Source organism: Hydra vulgaris, chromosome 14 (genome assembly GCF_038396675.1).
Source record: "Hydra vulgaris chromosome 14, alternate assembly HydraT2T_AEP".
Taxonomy (NCBI): Eukaryota; Metazoa; Cnidaria; class Hydrozoa; order Anthoathecata; family Hydridae; genus Hydra; species Hydra vulgaris.
Genome location: NC_088933.1, coordinates 25141040 through 25163228, shown reverse-complemented (window position 1 = coordinate 25163228; position 22189 = coordinate 25141040). Strand labels below are relative to the sequence as shown.

Here is a 22189-nt window from a genome sequence, read left to right as displayed (position 1 = left end):
GTAAACTATACCTTTTTTTTTTTTTTTTTGCTTCACTTATTTAGATTAGTTTCGTTTTACTAGTGGTAAAATTTAATAAAATACTCACACAAAAAAAAAATTTAAAAGTAGAAATCTAGTTTTGCACATTGATATTAAAAAAGTTTCAGCTATAAACAGAGACTATATTTCTGTTGTAAATGAATGTCTAGCTAATGTTGTTACAAATCCAGACTGGGATTTAAATACAAATGGAAAATAATAGGATGAGCTGCTTGGCGTAGTTGAATGTCAATCAGGGAAAGGATATGATAAAGCATTGGCATGTTTTAATGTTATAAATTCATTTTTCATAAGGGATAAAATTTCTTATTTTATTATTTTAATAAAAATATTTAATAGATTATTTTAATAATATAATCATATATAGTTGCTGTTTTTAACTAAGAACATTTTTCCTTTCAACTGTACTTAGTCACCTTTTTTTTTATTTCTTCAAATCTTTTTATTTATTTTCTCGTAAGTTTTACCTGTAAATTGCAATGAATGAATGAATGATTTATAGAGAAATTTATAATTACTAATTGCTCGTTTGCACTTTTTTTTCTGTAATAAGAATTGTAAAAGAATATATATTTTGTAGAAATCTTGTTTTACGTAACATTAGAAATTTTTATAGCAGTGTTTTATAAAACAATTGACTTCTCAGTATTAAGTTGTCAGTTGAAATAGTATTTGCATGAGAGAGTTAATAATATTTATATTAACTAATTAATATCAGCAGTTTTTTAACAAGCATAAGCATAGAGATAAAAAATGAGATATTAAAAGTGATTATTTTTTTTAACTTCGTTAACTTTAAAGATCGAAGTTCTTATTTTTTTATTATTTGAAATTGTTGTAACTAAAAGCATTACTCTTATCCAACTTTTTTTTCATTTTTTTTTTTTCATTCAATTTTTGTATTTAATTTTCTTTTCTTGCCATTTGTAAAGTCATTTCGATGAATGAATTATTTTTAAGAAAAATTAAAATTATCAATTACGAGTTAGCACATTTTTTTTTCTATTATTGAATTGTAATATAACTATTAAACATCAACCCATCATAATGGTGGCAACTAGAATGAGACAAACAACATTTTTAACACAAGCAGGATCAGAGTTAAAACCACCTGTTGAAAAAAAACTAAACAATTGAAATTTTATAAACTTATATTTGAAAATACATTTTTAGTAGAAATACATCTTTAGTAAAACGCTTGTTGTTTGCAAGTTTCCATTTAAAAAATGAATTGATCTTATTTAAAATTTTTATTTTAATAGTAATATGAATTTTATAATGTTTAATCATTAAGTTATTTTTGTGTTGATAAAGTTATGAAGAGCTAATACTAAGATAAAAATTTAAACAAAATTTTTATCTTAGTATAAATTAATAAAATTTTTGTATGGTTTTGCCATTTCTATTTGAAATTTAACCTATTGTTCACAAATTACTTAACTTTTAGTTAGTATATAGCGAGTATCCATCTGGTTCTTGAATATTTTAAAAACGCAAATATATTGAATATAACAAAATGATAGCATTTTGTTTTAAAATAACAAATTTTGTTTAAACAGTTTAAATAGACACTGAACAAGGATAATATTTCATGGTTGACTGGTTGTAAGCTTTGAGGATTATTGCTTTTCTTATTATTTAATTATGACTATTAATTTATTATTATTATTATATAAGATGGAAAGAAGTCATCAAAACAATAAACAACATATGTAAAAAATCAAAATAACTAAATAAACAACATGTAAAAATTATTTAGATGAAATTCTCCAATATATTTTTTTTTGTTTATTAGAAATTTTGGTATTAGTTTTTGGAAAATGCTGAAATGTTGGTTTCGGTTTCAGTATTGAATTTTGGCTTCAGTGTATTTCCTGTTTCGGTTGATCATAATGCATAACATAATTTAAATTTTTTACACTTTTATCTTCAAATTAACATACACTTTCATTTACTAATTACTAATATAATATATACTAATTCTTATTTTAACTCATAGCGCTTAAGCGCTACAAGCTACAATAGAAAACAAGCGCTTGTTTTCTATTGTTACATATCATCACCATTCCATCACAATTTACGTTATACAACATCTGTGCATATTTTTGCAACTATTGTGCACTTTATTCTGTATTTATACTTCTTCATTTATCATCACAAATCATAAAGATAACTTATTTTTAAATAATATATATAAAATATTATTTGCAATATTACATAAATTATATTAGTATTATACACAAATAATTATGAAAGAGTTAAGTTATACTTCATCTTTAATCGGGTGTAATTGAGCATGTTAGAACTCCTATTCATCAGAGACAACACTTTCAACATTTATGCAAGAAAAGTCTTTTTTTGTAGTTGCAACAATTTTTTTGTGTGAACATGTAAAGCATGGAGGATAATTTTGGAATGACCATATTCAGGTACTACCCTTTAAGAATACATATTATACATTTATCTCAATTTTGCTTTTCAGTTACAACCTTTTTGCTTTGATGCTGGATATGTGAACTTCGTTTTGGGTTTAATTTCCTAATCTTTTATTGAAATATAAACTGCACTAAAATAAATAAAGAGTTTTAAAATCTATAACAATATTATGTCAAAATATAAATATAACCTGCTAATTTGTTTTCATAAAATAACCTACAAAAAATGTAATATTATCCAAGACAATATATAATTAAAAAAAATAAATTTATTTGTTAAACTTTAGGTGTATATTGTTTAAATTTGAAAATATAATTCAGTTAAAAATGATGGCATGGAACCTTGGACCTCTCCTAATGCTAAAGCAAGCACTCTAAACACTGCACCAAATAAATAAAAAATTTAATGTCGCACTGAGCAGATCAGCATTGTTTTGAACTAAAATGTGACTAAAATATGACTAATTGAAGTTAAAAATATGTTATTTAAAAAAAAAAAGTTTTTATAAATTTTGTTATGTTTCAACTTTTTCTATATGTTTTATGCCAAAACTTGTTGCTTAGTGATTTTTATCATGGTTAATCACTTCCCTAATTAAAACCTTCAGACAATTAATTTGCATTTAATTCAACAAGTTGCTTGATATTTTGATAAAATCTTTATTTTTCCGAGAATTTTCTTTTTAGCTTCTCCAACATCTAAAAATTGGAACTTAAACAAGACAATCAATAAAATCCTACCAAATAACACTAAGAAACCAACAGTAAGTATTTTTGTGTGTTTTTATTAGTTATATATGTACTTATATATATATACATATATATATATATATATATATATATATATATATATATATATATATATATATATATATATATATATATATATATATATATATATTCAGTGTGTTTACTCTGGATTGTTATTTCTGTGTGTGTTCTCTTTCTTTTTATTTTATTTTGTGTTATAAACATATTCTGTCAATTAACTTGCATGTAAAACTGAATTAAATAAGTTAACTATTAAGTTTAAATTAAAAAACATACTTAATTGTACTATTAAAGCAAAATGGATTTTTCAGAAAACAGATTCTGCACTAATGTCATTTGATAATTATGGGTTTAACTCTCTGGGTATGTTTCTATATATTTATTTAAAAAGTTTTTTATTTTAAAATAAAATACAAACTTTAAATTGACTTTAACTTTAATATTGTTTAGCTTTTCCAAACCGAATCAGTGCTAAACCAAAAGGAATGGTTGCACAGCCTTCTCACTGGAAAAAGTATGAAGTCAAGTATATGGGGGGGAAGGATTGAGTGATGGCACGTGATGACAGAAAGCAATAAAAACACTGTATCTGTTGGAATCTTTTGAACCGATAAAATAAAAAAATGCATTCATGGTTAAGATAAAACATTTTTATCAGTGATCAAAATTTCTTGTGTAAATATCAAAATTTTAAAATCTTAAATAAATGTTTTCTATTTTTTGTTTTACTTTATTTTTGTTAGAATGAAAGTGAAAGTGAAGAAAAAAAAAGTTAAAGTGTCAGAGTTGCCAAGTTTTGTTCTGTTAATTAGTAATTGTTAATTATATTAATTTGAATTAGTATAATTGCAAAGTTTTATTTGTAAGTAGCAAAATTACCTAATAACATTTATTTTATTTATTTGATTTTTTAAATCTGTTGATTAATTTATAAAATAAATTTTTGGTTCTGATTTGTTTTTAAAAGAATTAACTATATTTTATAAAATCATGTTTGATGATTTTGTATTATTTCTTATAAGTTTTACATGTTGCCATAACAACAAAATTGTTTTTTTACAACTTTGTAATCACGATTTTGTATTTTTCTAAAAAAATGCAGTTGTAGTGTTTTTGGATTTTTAAAAAATATTGTATTTGTAAAATTTACGTTTTTTTTAGCTGTATTTTTAAAATGAAGCTGTGTATTATATTATAACTTTGGCTGCATTTTACAATACATTAAATTTTTTTTTTTTTGAAAATTTAAGTAATTTTTTTTTTATACTCAGTATATTGCTCAAATTAAGCGTATGATTCACTTGCTTTTTAAATGTTCTGATTTGTAGGATATAGAGTTTTTTGTTGCAGTTGTGCAAAATTATTGTTTTTTGTTGTTAATAGCAACTTTAAATATATTTTTATTTTAAGTTTTCATTAAAATGCTTGAATTTGTATTTATTAATCAATATATATATATATTAATATTATGTTATAAAATATATGTTAGTTTAGTATAAACGCATATTAAATTCATATATATAAATATATATTAATTTTATATTCAATATTTTTTTATTATTTAAGTCCATAAAAAATATTTATTACTACAAATATTTATTACTATTTTTGCATTTAAATTGCTAATTTTTACTTTAATTTGGCATTTTTTAATTTTATTATGACAGTTTTCACTTTACAAATTAAAGTAAAAATTGCCAAATTAAAATGAAAAAATGCCAAATTAAAGTGGAAATTGGCTAACTTAAGCGCAAAAAGTTATAGTTAAAGACAAGTTGTGTTGTTTCTTACTTTTTTTCAATATTTGACATAAGTTTTGTTATTAAAGTGATTGGAAAACATCCTTGGTTTAACATCCTTGCTTTAACATCCTTGCTTTAACATCCTTGCTTTAACATCCTTGCTTTAACATCCTTGCTTTAACATCCTTGCTTTAACATCCTTCCTTTAGCATCCTTGCTTTAACATCCTTGCTTTAATATCGGTTTACATTGGAAGGCTTAAAATTCACAACAAGGGAAAAAAGTTTTGGGTTCTACTATAAAGAACATATAATTCCTCATATAATATAATATAGTATAATACTACTGTGACCACTGTTTAAAAATTGACCAATGTTTAAAAACTGCGTATTAAATCAAAATGTTTATAAAATAGTTCTTTCACTGTCATTTATAAAACAAGTTCTTTTACAGTCTTCTGCAATAAAACTTTGTTCCTGAAAAATCACTAAATGTTGAGACCTCTCGCACTTTCTGTGTGAGTGCTCCTCTCACACTTTCTGTGTGAGTGCTCCTCTCACACTTTCTGTGTGAGTGCTCCTCTCGCACTTTCTGTGTGAGTGCTCCTCTCACACTTTCTGTGTAAGTGCTCCTCTCACACTTTCTGTGTGAGTGCTCCTCTCACACTTTCTGTGTGAGTGCTCCTCTCACACTTTCTGTGTGAGTGCTCCTCTCACACTTTCTGTGTGAGTGCTCCTCTCACACTTTCTGTGTGAGTGCTCCTCTCACACTTTCTGTGTGACTGCTCCTCTCACACTTTCTGTGTGACTGCTCCTCTCACACTTTCTGTGTGAGTGCTCTCCAAAAAAAACCATGTAAGGTTTTGTCTAACGCCAAAACCCGCTATTCTCAGGTCATGAAATCTCGTATCTTATCTCAAAAATTGGACTCTCGTGACTTCTGGAGAATCTTTAATAATATCAATAATAAGGGCAAATCTTTAATTCCACCTCTCTTGTATGGTTCAGACTTTGTCACCTCACCTAAAGACAAAGCTGAATTGTTTGCTAAAAACTTTTCATTAATATCATCTCTTGATTCCACTAGTTGCGTTCTACCTGATATTGCCAACAAACAGGTTGATCCATTGCTTGACATTCATATCACTCCAGCTTCTGTATCTAAAGTGATTTCCTGTCTAGACTCTTCTATAGCTTGTGGCTCGGACAACATACCTGTTATTGTTTTGCAGAAGTGTTCTCCAGAGCTGTCATCTATACTCTCAAAACTATTCAACAAGTGCTTATCAGAGTCTTGTTTTCCAGCCTGCTGGGAAGCAGCATCTGTTATCCCCATCTTCAAAAATTCTGGAGAGCGATCTGATTCATCTAACTACCATCCCATTAGTCTTCTTCCTATCATGAGCAAGATTTTTGAATCTTTAATTAACAAACACTTAATTTCTTTTCTTGAATCTAATAACTTATTTTCTGACCATCAATATGGATTTCGATCTTCTTGTTCTACAGCTGATTTGCTAACAGTAATAACTGATAGGTTTTATCATGCATTCGATAGAGGTGGAGAGGTTAAGGCCATCGCTCTTGACATTTCAAAAGCTTTTGATAAAGTTTGGCATGCTGGTCTTCTCCATAAGCTTTCTTCTTATGGTGTATCTGGCAACATCTTTAAGATTATTGAATTCTTCCTTTCCAATCATAGTATAAAAGTTGTCCTCAATGGACAGCACTCTTCCTCTTATTCTGTAACTTCAGGGATTCCTCAAGGTTCTATCCTTGGCCCTATACTCTTTTTAATTTACATTAACGATCTTCCAGATATTCTCACATCTAAGGTGGCATTGTTATCGCAATAATTTAGATCTTCCCATATTTATGAACGGTGATATATTCGATGAGTCATCTACTCTTCATCTTCTAGGATTAACTCTTACTTCCAATCTTCCTCGGAAACCATATATCAAATCAGTTGCAAAATTAGCATCTGCTAAGGTTGCATCTCTTTATCGAGCTCGTCACTTTCTTACTTTGGATTCTATTCTCTATCTCTATAAATCTCAAATCCGGCCTTGTATGGAATACTGTTGCCATATCTGGGGCGGTTCTTCTAATGATGCATTTTCTCTTTTAGACAAGGTGCAAAAAACGCATTGTAAACATAGTTGGACCTGCTCTTGCAGCCAACCTCCAACCATTATTACCTCGTCGTAATGTTGCTTCTCTTTCACTTTTCTACAAATACTATAATGGGCACTGCTCTAAAAAGCTAGCGTCTCTTGTGCCATCTACTAAAATTCATTCTTGTGTTACTTGTCATTCAATTAAGTGTCATCCTTTTTCTGTGACTGTTCCTAAGAACTCCTCGAACATCAGCTCTTTGGAATTCGCTTCCTTCATCTTGCTTTCCTGATTCATATAATTTGCAATCCTTTAAGTCGTCCATCAATCGTTATCTTGCTCTACAATCTTCATCTTTTTCCTTTCAATAACTTCCAACTTTAATTAGTGGCTGCTTGCAGCCTTGTTGGAAGCAAAGATGTTTAAAAAAAAACAAAAAAAAACAATTTGTACCTAACTAAAGTCAAGCTCAAGTTTTAAAATTGAGACTTAAAAAAAAGGTAAAAAAAAAAACAACTAATGTTCTCCTCTTTTGCAACTGGTGCCCCAACTTTGTAGAAGTAAATTTGGAAAACTTATTTGACAATAAATGCTGTGATTTGATTGGATAGTTTTTTGCTCATAGTAGTTTAGCGTTAGAGTGCTAGTACAATTTGTTTTTTTATAAATATATATATATTTTTTTTTTCAGTATAAATAATTTTTTTAACTTTTTTTTTATAATATAAATACTTAAAAAAAATTTTTAATGTAAACATTTTCTTAATTTATTTTAAGTATGAATTTTCTTTTATCTTTTTTTTATATAAATATTTTATTCATTTTAGATAATAGTTACTATTTAAGATTGATTTTAGAAAATAATTTAAAAAATTTTTTTTTGGAAAGAAGTTCCAACTGAATAAAACATAAAAGGTATGGACATGATGATTTTTGATGACATGAAATTATTTTTTACATAATTTACAACAAATAATAAACGCATGGTTAGATCATTTCAAAACTCACTGACAGAAATGAAAATTTTGTGAAGTCGAATATAGGATGGTGTTTTTTAAAATCATTTCTTATTTTTAGAATCATGCTAATATAAACACTATTGCAACTATGGCATAAGTATTGCGATGGAAAAAATGAGCTGTTACTTGTAGGTTTTTTCTTTTGTTCTTTAATTAACAATTTTTGTATTGATACAATTATAAAATTTTTATATTTAGAAATGTGATAGTATATCAAATAAATGAAATATTAAATATTATTTAGTTGATCAACTTTTTACCTCTTAAAATGTCTATAAAAAATAATTGGTAGCCATGGTGAGTAGTAACACATTCTAGTTAATAATAGTTTAATAAGAAATAATTCAATTATGTAAAATAGATTATTTATAATAAAGAAAAACTAAAGAAACAAATTTTAATATCTTTTGCTTTTGCATTGAAAAAAGGTTTATTATGTTAACTCTAAAAAATAAAATGTAAAAGTAATATATAAAAATAATTAAATAGAAATATAAAAAGAAATTTAAAAAAATTAATGAAAAAATAATGAAATAATAATGTATAAAAATAATAAAAATGTAATACCGTGTTGGAAAAATATAATGCGACAACCATTTTAAATGGTGAATTTTAATCAAAACTGCCAGTTTGTTCATAAAAAAATAACTTTTTATTTAGTAAATGATTTTTTTAAGATAGTTGTTAGTATCATTTCTATTAAAAAAATGCATTTGAGAGTATTTTTTAGATTTTTCAAAAATCATCTAATTTATATTTACCCAGGTCATTAATTCCTTGATAGTGTAACACTGATGTAACACTTACCTATTAATGATGCAGTTTATTTTAAAGCGCGTTTATTACTTAAAAAATATCATGCATCAAAACAAATTCATTTTATTTAAACTTTATTAACTTATTGAGTTACAATAAGTTGTGTATGTGTGTGTGGTGTATTGGTAATAAATTTGATCATGGTGCCTGCGTTCCGGGTTCAATTCCTACTGAAGTCTTTTTTTTTTTTTTTAAGAATATTTTTTTATTAACTAATTGATGCTAATATATTAATAATAATAAATATTAATATAATAAAAGACATGGCGGTTAATAAATAGTTAAGTAATTCAGTTAATAAATAATATAAATGCGCATAACATGTCTTGCTTTTAAAGAAAAATGTTATCATTAATGCTCTTACTCTAGAGTCCTTAATACAGGAAGGAGGGGGGGGGGTAATAAAAGGAGGGGGGAGTATTTTTTAGATTTTTCAAAAATCATATTTAACAATAAGTGAACATATCAATTTTTCGACTAAATTCTCTGGAAAAAAAATAATGGGGCACATAACATAACATAACATAAATAATTTATTAAGAAGACTTATGGTAGAATTAATATTTTGATTTATATCTGGACTTTGTGCTGTGCTTATGGATTTGATTTGTAAAAATTCTCTTGTTTTTTTCGACTTATGTTTCGGATTATTGTCATTTTGAAATGTAAAGTTTCTACCTAATCTCAATTTATGTGCTGATGAAGTCAAATTATTATTCAAAACATAAATGTACATATCCGAATTCATTGTATCTTTGATAAATTCAAGATTTTCAATACCATTCCATGACATACAGTCCCATACCATTATATTACCACCTCTATGTTTTACGGTTCCTTGCATGCAACTTAAACAGTAAGCTTCACCAGTTCTCCAAACATTTTGTTTACCATCAGAATGTAACAAATTAAATTTGGATTCATCCAACCACAGTAATTTTTTCCAAAATGAAATTGGCTTATTAACATGAGTTTTAGAAAATAATAATTGTTTTTTTCTTATGTTTTAAACCCATTTTCATGTAAATGATTTCAGATTGTTTTATCAGTTATTTTGGTTCCAGTGTTATTTTCAATATATTCTGCAACTTTTTTGGATAACTCGAATATACTTTTCTTGAATAATCTTACAATCAAGTGATCTTCTTTGACATTAGTCTTACATTTGCGCCCACGTCCATTCAAAATCTTTACAGTTTGATGACTTTCAAACTTTTTTTATGTTTGAAATGGTGAAACATGGAACTCCAGTCTCTTTTTCAATAGTTCTGTAAGTTTTTTTTTGTTTAACTAAATCCAAAATTAATTTTCGTTGATTCTCATTCAAATATTATTTTTCTGGAGCCATGATTGCTAAAATATAGAATTTGCTCCTAAATATTTCATGAAATAATTTTTTTGAGAAAAAAAAAAGTGTTTTAACTTCAGAAAACTATTAGTATCTTACAAAAAAAATTATAAATTAGAATTAAATAAGATATTTTTAATGAAAAACAATTTGCCTCATTAAATTTTTTTTGCATAAATTAACAAAAAAATCAAACACATCTAATTTTAATGATTCAAAATATACAAACAAGTCAATTTTGTCATCTGAATTGTGCAACATTTGTTTGTCTTTGTCAAATGATTCAGATAAAAACAAAAGAGTTATTTAGAATAGGACTAGCTATTACTAGCTAGCATCATTTTTTTTTGTCCCATTATATTTTTGCAACACTGTATATAAAAATAATTTAAGGAAATAAAAAAGTAATTTATGAAACTAATTAAAAAATAAAGAAATAATATAGGTTCTCTAGATATTGGACTTTGAAGTTAGACAAATTTTTAGGAATAATGAACAAATGGTGTTGCAAGAATTTTTAAATTTGAAAATAGAACAAACTATATACATTTTAATGGGTATTTCACCTTTGGCTACTTTATTGTCACTTGATCATTGTTTATTAGATAATTTAGATAATAAGATAGGTAAAGTAAACATTTCAATCTGTCTAAATTTGATTTTTTGTCTTTTTTGACCATTCATTTTCACCTAAAGCCACAAATATCCCATGATTTTTTAAAATTATTATAAATCTTTAGGGATTGCACATAAATTACACAACGCTAAATTTATTTAAAAAACAAAAGTAGAAAATCTTAAGCACTTTTACGCAAGGATTTTCATTAAACTTCACACACTACTTTGATTTTTCATTTAACTTAAGACTCTGCGAGGGAAAACTTTTGATCTCTTTCCTTTTGTTTATTAGTGAAGTTTAGCATTGCGTAATTTATGGGCAATCCCTAATCTAGAATAGTACCTAAAAATACAAACATACTTATGATAATTTATAAGGCATTAGGCCTAAAATGTAACTCAAAAAATGAGTTATAGTCAATAAGTGCAATTTTTGTGACCTCATATGTCTAAAGCCCTAAAGTCTAAAGCCCTAAAGTCTAAAGCCCTAAAGTCTAAAGCCCTAAAGTCTAAAGCCCTAAAGTCTAAAGCCCTAAAGTCTAAAGCCCTAAAGTCTAAAGCCCTAAAGTCTAAAGCCCTAAAGTCTAAAGCCCTAAAGTCTAAAGCCCTAAAGTCTAAAGCCCTAAAGTCTAAAGCCCTAAAGTCTAAAGCCCTAAAGTCTAAAGCCCTAAAGTCTAAAGCCCTAAAGTCTAAAGCCCTAAAGTCTAAAGCCCTAAAGTCTAAAGCCCTAAAGTCTAAAGCCCTAAAGTCTAAAGCCCTAAAGTCTAAAGCCCTAAAGTCTAAAGCCCTAAAGTCTAAAGCCCTAAAGTCTAAAGCCCTAAAGTCTAAAGCCCTAAAGTCTAAAGCCCTAAAGTCTAAAGCCCTAAAGTCTAAAAGGTTTACTTAGAAAAAATACCTATAGCAGTATTAAGAAAAAAACATGGATTTATTGACCTTATGATGTCAAAATTATTTTCAAGCTTGAAATTAAAACAATACCCTCAACTTTCCCAAGTTGTTCTTAATTTATTATTATATATTAGCTAGGTGAGACTTAAAAAAGGATAAAAAATATATAGTAGGCAGATTGCTTGTCTAAATATCATGGTTCAAAAGTACACAAAATGGATTTTTTGTTCATTTTAATCTTTATTTTAAATTTTTTTTATATTATAAATCTTTATCTAAGTGAAGTACCTAAAAACGTGAAGGGTTAGGGTTGTTCATAAATAAAGTTGTAGAGGTTGGGGGAATGGTTAGAATTTTGTGACAAGGGAAAGAGAGGGCTTTAAAAGCTTTACAAAAAGCATTGCGTAATTTATAAATAGTCCAAAAATAGTTGCAAAATTTAAATAGTTATTAAATTTCACAAATATTCTTTCTAATCTGATAGTTAAGCGAGCTATGCTCGCATTTCTCTTATATAATCATTTTTAAAAACTCAGAATTCAAAACTTAGGGCTCATCCAGTATTATATCATGCTTTTATGGTGCTTTTGAACCTTTTCCTTTTTATCATTAGTTGTTACAAAATCTATGCATCCCTCTCCCACCCTATCCCTCATCTTTTTACAGTGTGATGTAACTTATGAACAGCTCCTAAAATTGTCTACCCTTTGAGTATTTTTATATTTTGAGGTACTTCACTGAATGAAGATTTATAATTTAAAAAAAATTATAAACTACCAAAGACTTTAAATAAAAATGAAGATTCAATTTTTGCGTGCTTTTGAAGCATCATATTTAGATAAGCGATCTGCCTACCATATATTTTTATCCTTTTTTAGGTCTCAACTAGCTAATATGTAATAATGAAACAAAATAACCACAGAAAAGTATGGGTATTGTTCTAATTTTAAGTTTAAAAATGCATTTGGTCCCATTTGGTCAGTAATTCATAAATATTTATCAAACTTTGAAGTCCAATATCTAGAGATTAAGTAAATATTTTTTAATAAATATTTTAACATTGATCTTCTTGTATGAATAGCAACAGCATATTAAAAAAAATAAAGATTTTGAAAAGGCTTTCTAATTGGGTAAGCTGAAACCTAAAAATAAAAAAGTGTTCCCTCAAATTACTTAGCTTTTAAAGAAGCATGAAGATTTATGACAAAAAAATCATGTGGTTATCAGTTTTAGCCGACCCAGTTGAGGTTATATAAAAGACCTAAAAAGTTTCTTAGGGTAAAAATTTAATTCTTTATAAAATGCCTAATATATGTTTATTATGTATAAATTTAACACTAAAAGATGAAAAATTTAATTTTAAATAACTTTTATTCTATGACATTTTTTTTAACATCTAAATTTAAAAAGTTATATACAGAAAACTAAAATCAAATAGACTTTTCTTCCAGATTTAACTGATTGATTGATTAACAGATTGACAGATTTAATATCTATTTGTTTGTTTTTCAAATACAAAGTATCATCAAAGTTTCAACAAGAAAAAATATATTTTGGATGAATGCTATAAACCAAGTGATTGAAATTTCTTTTTGGAAAACTTCTCACTTTAAAGCAAGTGATTGAAAAATTTCTCTACTTTAAAAGCTATAGAAAAGACAGTGTTCATAGAGATGTTAGTGTAGAACTATTCATTATATAGGTAAATTATGTTTGTTCAATATCTGTCATTAGAGTTAAAACGAAAGCAGTTATATTGAAAATTTTTATAAATTTGTAAACTATGACAAATAGGAGGAAAATATAAAACAGATGCAGTAAGATTTATAGAAAAGACAAATCAATTATTTGATGTACCAATCAAGCATCTATAAAATATGAAAACTAATTTACCTATATTTATAAAAAATTCGGTATCTGTTATTGGAAATTCATATTTTCAGACTTTAAGACTTTTACCTTGATCACATCACACCAAAAAGTGCACATGAAATAATCAAAACACTACAGGGAACAGGGCTTCAAACAAGGCTGAACTTAGTTAAGGCAATTTTAATATTGGTCAATCACATGATTCCATTAAATATTTGGAAGTTTTCCTAGAAGTTCAATTACATTTATTACAAATATATTTGCATTTTGCATCTAAATGAGTTACCTTAAGGCATATTTTTATGGAAATTGATGCAACTACCAAAGGGAAAGATAAATTTTCTGGAGCCATTGATTCCCAGCTGAATGGCGATGTTTCCAAATGGGATGCTGTTAAATTAAGTTCAAAATTTGTCATACTAGACAATAAAGTCATCAATGTCTTATCAACTGACCAATACTATGCTTATGGCATCTGTTGGGGTGTAATCACAGGGAACATAGATGATGATTTAGAAGTTAGCCATATAAACTATTCTCATTGGCTAACATTAGCGTGCAGAATCTTGTGGTATTATGTATCTATTTCCAAATCTACTATAAATCTAAAGCTTTTTGCTATTTAGTTGGTTTAATATCAAGATTAAAAAATATTTAAGTAATGGCTCCAAAAACCTATTCAATGTGATTCAAAGAATCAATAAATTTCCTGATTCAAATGCTAAGAACATTTGTAATAAAGTTATAAATAATAATTTTTATTTTGCTCATGATGAAAAATTCTCATTGGAATTTTAGCCAAAAGCAGTTAATAAAATTTTGCATTCAAAAAGCCTCATAGAAGATTCTAGAAGGTAATAGAAGATAATTTTGTATAAGAAACGGTTGAGAGTGATGATGACAATGAAGTTAATTTTAGTGTAAGTGATTATCCCCTAATGAATGAAGATGTAAGAGTATTTCTAAAGCCCAAAATTAATTTCAAAGCTGCATGTTATTATAAAATGACCCTATTTTCCCAATGGCACATATGAGTGTCACAGCCAAAATGTAGAAAAATATATAAAACCTGTTACAAAAGCTTCAGCTTCTGTGGTTGGACACGATTGCAGAGATTGAAACAAAATTAGGTCCCGGAAATTAGTTGAAAATTTCACATCAAAAAGTGATTTTAAATTGTAATATCTTGTATATTTTTTGTGCTTTATATATAAATAACACTTCAGTTGTAAGGATTTTGCATCTTGATCATTAATTTGAACATAGATGTAATATATTGAAATGTCACTAATAGGATGACACTAGGTTTAAAATTTTTCTAAATAAAAAATATTTTAAGGGGTCCCTCAAGACCCTCAAATATTTAATGGGTCCCTAATATTTTTCAAAAGTATGTCAACCTGGTACTCAAATAAAGCTAAATTATATAAAAATTTCACAATTAATATTCATTTTGAATAAAAATTGTTATATTTGGTTTTATTACATAAAAGACTACGTTTTTTAACAAAAAATGAAAAAAATGCATTTTTTATGTGTTTTTATGATAATTTTAATAAGTTAAATTTTTTTCAAAATGAATATTATTTTTGAAATTTTTATATAATTTTGCTTCATTTGAGTACCAGGTTGACATATTTTTGAAAAACTTTTTTTTTGAAAATATAAGGGACCCATTAAATATTCGAGGGTTTTGAAGGACCCCTAAAATATTTTTTATTCAAAAAAATTTTAAACCTAGTGTTTTTGTATTAGATACAACACATTTAGGGGGTGAGAGCAGATTATTTTCAAAAATGTTGTTTTTTGGGACACCCTAGTCACTAATTCAATTAAAAAACAATAAAAAATATAGTTTGCACTTTTAAACCCACAAAAATGTCAAGATTTTTACATTTTGAGACTTGAACCCAAGTAGGTTGGCTAAAAATAATAAACAATGACTTTTTTCTTTGTAAATGTGTTTTACAGATCAAAAGCCAGGTATTAGGATGGTATTAGAAGGGGACACCAAGCTAGGTATTAGAAGCGGGCACCTTTTGATTTGTTAAAACTTTTCATTTTTCAACCCACCCTACTCCCTAATGAACTCTGCTTTATTCTTACAGAAGGCGGCTCTCAATCAAAAAAAGAAATCCATGTTATTTTTTTCTTATATTGCAATACCATATAGGTATTTTTTTATGCATATGGGAGATGAAACGCCAATATTCATTTTTATAATTAAAGTTTTACTGTAAACCCAAGGCTTTAGCAATTGTTAATTCACAGAAATTGCACTAATCGGTTATAACTAGGTTTTTAAGTTAGATTTTGAGCCTCACCCTTAATTTGAGCCTCACCCTTAATTAATCATAAGTATTTTTAGGTAATATGCTAGATAAAGATTTATGATAATTTAAAAAAATAGAGTTACTACTTTAGGTGAATGATGAAAGTTAAAAATGACAAAAAAAATGAATTTTTGTGTACTTTAATTACAGGCCAAAATGTTTACTTTATATATTTTATTATTTTTAGTTCTAAACTAGCCAATAAACAATAAACAAGTAAAATATCCATTGAAAAATCTATAGTTTGTTCTATTTTCAAGTTTAAAAGTGCTCTTGATACCATTTGGTCAAGATTCCTAATAAAAGTTGTCAAACTTTTAAGTCCAATGTCTAGAGAACAAATAAATATTTTTAAAAAACTTTTAGAATAAAGCTTTTAGTATGAATAGTAACAACTTATTAAAAAATTATCAATTTTATCACTTTTGTTTAAAAACTTTGGCATATATATAATTCTGACATATATAAAATTCGCCGAATGGTCACACACGAGCAGTGAACGCCTGAGGGAAGAAATGAAGTACATTAGAATAAAGGAGGATTATTTTTCGAACAAAGCATATTTTGACAGTTGTCAAGACAAAAAATAAAGATTATTAGAAGAATATTTAAAATGTAAATAAGACAGACAATGCACCTAAACAGCACTAACAATAATAATAAACACTAAATTGTTTTCTAAACACTAATATTAACGAAGATATACAAAAAATGTCACCAAATAAAAATAAATAATACAAAAAATTGATTACAAAGTTAAAAAGTAAGTGAATCACTATTTAAAATTTTTATCTTACTCTTGTTCTTACAGAAAGTCACTCATAAGATGCTTGTTACAAACTGCTACTGTTATTAATTACATTTATACAGGGCTCAATTTAACAGCCGGACATTGCCGCCCTTTGGACTATTCTTGAGACCTGCTAAAAGAGGGCAACAAAAAATTGTTGATTTTTTCAAAAAAAACCAACAATGGTTGATTCCTCGTAAATCAGATCTCAAAAACAGTCTGGGGGTGGCCATGTCCAAACGTTAAATTGAGCCCTGTACATATAATTTTTTTCTAAAGTTCAAAAAGAAAGGAAGGTGAAGAATTGCAAGATGATACTAGTGCTACTAAGCGTAAAAAGATAAGGCAGTCAAAAAAAGAAAGACTCTATGCTCCAGATAAAAAACTTGGTGGGTTGTCTGAAGTAGAGGTTATGAAGTTTATGGTACCAGACCTTCTTGAAGAACATTTAGATATTATCTTTGTAAGTTTTGGTTATTTTAAAATACCTGATAGTGGTTTATATATACAATATTAATGGTTAATATATACAAAAATAGTAATTAATATATACAACAATAGCGGTTAATATATGCAACATTAATGATTAATATATACAACAATACTGGGTAATATATATGATAAATGTATACAACATTAATGATTAATGTATACAACAATGCTGGTTAATACATACAATAATAATGGTTAATACATACAACAATAGTGGTTAATATACGCAACAATAGTCCGTGTTTATAGTTAGGAACTGCGAAAATGTATTTATGTTTAAACATGTTATCAGTCATTATCAAAATCTAAATGGTTTTATTTTCCTTGGCAAATTATAATTGTGAAACTTGTTTAGGGCTTCTTAAAATTTATTACTGATAGAGTGTTATGTGCATAAAAAGGTTGCTAGGAGAACCTCTAAACCAGATGATAGAAAGTGATGTAAAGATTTAATGTTGATTAGTATACAGTTTTATTTTTAAAAGTATTTATTTTAAGATTATTATAGATAAAATGTTTTTACATTTTTTATGCTCTTTTTTATATAGGTTGGTATTAATCCAGGGTTAGTTTCTGCATATCGAGGCCATCATTACTCTGGAAATAACAACCATTTTTGTGAGTCTTTTAACTGTATTTTTATTGCCAGAAACAAAGTTTTCTATAAATGTTATAAAGGTTTTTATAGTTTTATAAATTTTTCTACAGTAATTTTTCATTTAATAACGGGATCATTTTTGAGATTCTTCAAGTATTTAAAAATCCTTCAATGATACTTCATCATATTTCATCATCTACACTCTCTTCAGGGCCATTGTTGTTTGAAAGTGGATTGATAAGCGAACCACTAACTTGGCAAAATGATTATAAATGTTTACAGTACAAAATTGGTATGACTAATATTGTTTCCAGAACAACAAGGTCTGCAGCAGAGTTAACAAAGTTTGTAAACATTTTTTTGTTTAGGAAGGAGGTAAGGGGGGAGGGGTTGTATTTATAAGTTTTGCTTTTCTTTTAGTTATTATTTTAATAATTTTTTTAATAAAAATTATTGAAATGAAAATTTAGTTCTGAAATCAAAAGTGGAAAAAGTTCTATTGTTGAGATGATAAAAAAACTGAACCCCCTGGTTGTGTGTTTTAATGGCAAAGGTAGTATAGTTAATCTGTGTATTATTTGTTGTATGGTTACTTACTACTTATAATTATTTCAAATTGTATGGTTACTTACTACTTATAATTATTTTAAATTGTATGGTTACTTCCCAGTGGGCACAGGACCTAAATAAGACGTCTTTTGAACGTTCAAAAGACGTCCGAAACGTTCAATAGACGTTTAAAAGACGTCTTTTTTACGTCCTTTGCCCACTGGGTTACTATTTATAATTATTTCAAATTGTATGGTTACTACTTACAATTACTTGTAATTGTATTTTGATTTATTTCTTACAATTATTTGTAATTGCATACTGATTTATTGCTTACAATTATTTGCAATTTTATTGTTACTTACTGGTGTAAAAATAAACATTCTTAAATGAATATGTAAAAATTAACAATGAAAAATATAATTTATTTATCTTTATTTTAATGTTACATGTTTTAATGTTTAACATAATAGTTCTTCTTTGATAAATTCTAATAGTAAATAAATTTATAATATATATAAGGAAATATTTAAGTAAATATTTTTTTGATGAATAAATAAACAAAAATTAAACGATAAATTTAGTAATTATTTTTAAATTGAGTAATTGTTAAATAAAAGTTTATATATGTATAAATTTTTTCGTTACATTTTTCGTTATCAAAACTAAATGGAAAGGCCACAGTGGTAAGGACACACCTAGTCTTTACAACTGTGTTTATATAATTTTGTTTCAGAGTTAAAGAGTTGAGTGAGGGTTGTAACCACAACTAAAAAAAAAAAAAGTAGCCTCCTTGGTTTTAATAGCTCCCTCAGCCTTGGGTAGGTGAATAATATTTTAAAAAATATTTTTTAAACTCAATGCTTAAGTTAGTGGTTTAACCACTTGACTTAAAACCTACAAATTCAATAGGATATGTGGGTTTTAATCTGGGTTAGATCAAAATATTTTATTTTTAAGTATGGTCACCGAATCAACCGAAAACAACTTCAGGACTCACTTTAAGACACACTCACAGATTTGAGATAAATAAACTTTAAATTTATTTACGGCATCCATGCAAATTAAGCTGTTGTTTGTAATGATTGCAAAACGATTTCGTTTGTTCTAAACTTTTAAAGACTTTTTTTTTGTTTTCTTTTTTTATTATTTTTTTAATTTCTATGTCAGAAGTCTGGAAACACTGAACCCTAAACAAGAAAAAAATGTTAGTAGCTAGAAACGTAAAAAATGTTAAAATAAAGAAAAAAGATTTCTTTCTGAATTTGTGAAAGTTTAAATTTTTAAGTTGCACAGTTGAAATTAGTAAACGACTGGGGCTAGTATTTGACCTGGGCCAAAGCCAGGTTTTTTGCATGGGGCTGTATAACTATTGGTGCATATTAATATAATATATAAAAATAAGTCAATATGCACCAATATTTATGCAGCCCCGTCCTTAGAACCAGCCGTAGCCACAGAAAAATACCTGGTCGGTGGCCAGCCCCGGTCGTTTGCTAGCTGGAATATGGATATAATTATGAAACTAAAAAAATAAACAGATCATTAAAAACAGTAACAAAATGTTTTGAGATTTCAACTTGTTTTTAAAAAGTTTGTAGTAAAACAAACATTACTAAATCATCGGACATCACAAAATCATCGAACATCACTAAATGAAATTAGTTTTATTATTTTCGTTAAATTATCGGACATTACTAAATCATCAGACATCGTTAAATTATCGGACATCCTTATATCATCAGGCTTTCTTAAATCAACGTACACCATTAAATCATTAGACATCACTAAATGAAGTTAGTTTTATTGTTGTTTTTCTCACATTTTTTTATACAATCAGTGTATCGAAAATGTTAAAAAATTATTCCCAAAATTATCATTAATTAACAATAATAATTGGATTTAAAAAAATAAAACTTTAAATCATTAAATACTTTGCCTGAACACAATTTTTCGAAGAAAAATTGTCTTTTTAGCTTATTAATTTTATATTTTTGGTACATTATTACCTTTTTTTTTTTTTTACTGACAAATATTTTTGCTTTCTACTTTTTTTATTCAACTATATTTTTCATTTAATGTTAATAAATTAGTCTTAAACTTTTTTAGTGCTCTTATGACAAATTAGTAATTTAATGTTTTTTTGTTTAAATTACTTATATATTTATTTTAAAGAATTAGTTAATATAATTTTATTAGGTATTTATGAAGTTTTTTCTGGAAAAAGGAAATGTGAAGTTGGACAACAAGAGAATATTTTTAATTCGGTAGTTCTCCTATTTTCATATTATTTTTCTTATTATTATCTTTTCATTTTATGAAATTTGATAATTATTTGAAATTTGAAAATTATTTTGAAATTTTATAATTATTTGATAATTAATATTTTATAATTTATACTATTTAATATTTTAGAAGTTAATTTTTTTATATTTAAAATTATTCCCAGCAAAAGATCACACCACCCCCGCCCCCCAACTTATAGCTATTCGTAAGAAAACAATTTTGAAAGTTTTATTACTGACTAAACTAAAATCAAAATTTATTGATAAATTTTGGGCGTTTAAAATTTATAGTTGTCAGCTTCTTCATTTTATTCATTTTGGTTCATTAATTTTCTTTCAGTTTATTTATTTTATTCATTTTAGAAAAAATGTAACACTTACTAATGTCACTCCTTTGATCAATTGTGTCATTTTTTTTTTTCATATTTAATTTTGTTATCTTATTATATCTTTATAATTATGATTATAGTTGTTTTAATGTTTATATTATTATTATATATATATAAATATATATTTTATTACTATTGTAAAAATGATTATAAATGGAAAATAAATAGTTTATTATTGTTGTTTTTGCTGTTGTAAACTTGACATGAAAATAAAACCATAACTTTGAAACGCCTAAGTTACGCCCTTAATAAACGTCATTTAAAACGTCTAAGCATATCTTAATGAAATTTTTAATCTTATTTCTTTTTTATTCACGAATAAGCTGAGGGGCTAAACACCGTGATTTTTTTAAGCACGATTTTATTTTACTACGAGCATATAAAAGTTTGATATTCATACTATTCTTATAAGTTATTTAGACCAACAAAATTTTAAAACCTATCCCGAATAATTAAATAATTTCGAGTTAAGTTCCTAGTTACATTTACGCTAAAATTTTATTAAAATTTTAATGCTAGCGTTAGTTTTATAAAAGTTAGAAAATCTGAGTTCAATATTCGTAAACTTTCTTAAGCAGGCTATTTTGAATAATAAACGCTTTATTTACAACATACTTATAATTGAGTTTTTTTTTTTTAGGCTGTGTATGTAATGCCTTCTACTTCCGGTTTGGTTACACAGTATCCTCGTAAAGATGACAAACTTGTTTTTTTCCAACAATTGAAAGAATTGCGTGATCGACTGAAAAATCAAACAAAGAATGATTAATGTAACCAAACTTAAAATATAGTCTTTTCAACTGTTTTTGCTACCATGGATAGTATGAACTATATTCAACCTTAATTTTGAAAAAAAAAAAAAATTTATGATATGGATTTTATAAGTGTTTTTTACGAAACTATTTTTGAGATTGATAAGGTGCTAAACGGTGATAATTTTATGAAGGTGCTGCAAAGTGGGACAAAATATGTTATATTGGCAAAATTGTTTTAAAAAATTTGACCTGTTTTAAAGACAGGTTATATATCAAAGTATATATTTTATAATATAGATTTCTTAATATCACGGTGGATTTCTGAATAGA

The 22189-nt window shown here is 26.4% G+C and overlaps 2 protein-coding genes across 3 annotated transcripts in view; both read left to right on the top strand.

Annotated features, from left to right (window-relative positions):
• The window catches only part of LOC101241405 (tyrosine-protein phosphatase non-receptor type 22), a 72540-nt gene extending 68048 nt beyond the window's left edge, over positions 1-4492 (top strand). The window contains exons 17-19 of one of the 2 annotated variants that reach the window (XM_065818470.1): positions 3165-3241; positions 3560-3611; positions 3699-4492. In XM_065818470.1, coding sequence (XP_065674542.1) covers positions 3165-3241; positions 3560-3611; positions 3699-3796 — 227 coding nt within the window. In that variant the 3' untranslated portion in view covers positions 3797-4492. The remainder of the gene's footprint in view (positions 1-3164; positions 3242-3559; positions 3612-3698) is intronic. The other variant, XM_065818471.1, reaches the window with a different exon arrangement.
• Positions 4493-7930: 3438 nt separating this feature from the next.
• LOC100203258 (G/T mismatch-specific thymine DNA glycosylase) lies at positions 7931-21980 on the top strand. The gene is made up of 8 exons (XM_065817116.1): positions 7931-8022; positions 8185-8254; positions 17071-17254; positions 17832-17901; positions 18093-18225; positions 18352-18434; positions 20630-20697; positions 21745-21980. Exons 2-8 carry the CDS (start codon positions 8232-8234, stop codon positions 21871-21873), a joined length of 690 nt encoding a protein of 229 aa, XP_065673188.1. The 5' UTR covers positions 7931-8022; positions 8185-8231; the 3' UTR covers positions 21874-21980.
• Positions 21981-22189: the final 209 nt, after the last annotated feature.

Bases quoted from the DNA above. Each gene is read 5' to 3' on its own strand.
- LOC100203258 (XM_065817116.1), top strand. From the start codon at position 8,232: ATGGAAAAAATGAGCTGTTACTT. The intron at 17,902-18,092 runs GTGAGTCTTTTA...CACTCTCTTCAG, and splicing joins TGGAAATAACAACCATTTTT to GGCCATTGTTGTTTGAAAGT. The intron at 18,435-20,629 runs GTAGTATAGTTA...TAATTTTATTAG, and splicing joins TGTGTGTTTTAATGGCAAAG to GTATTTATGAAGTTTTTTCT.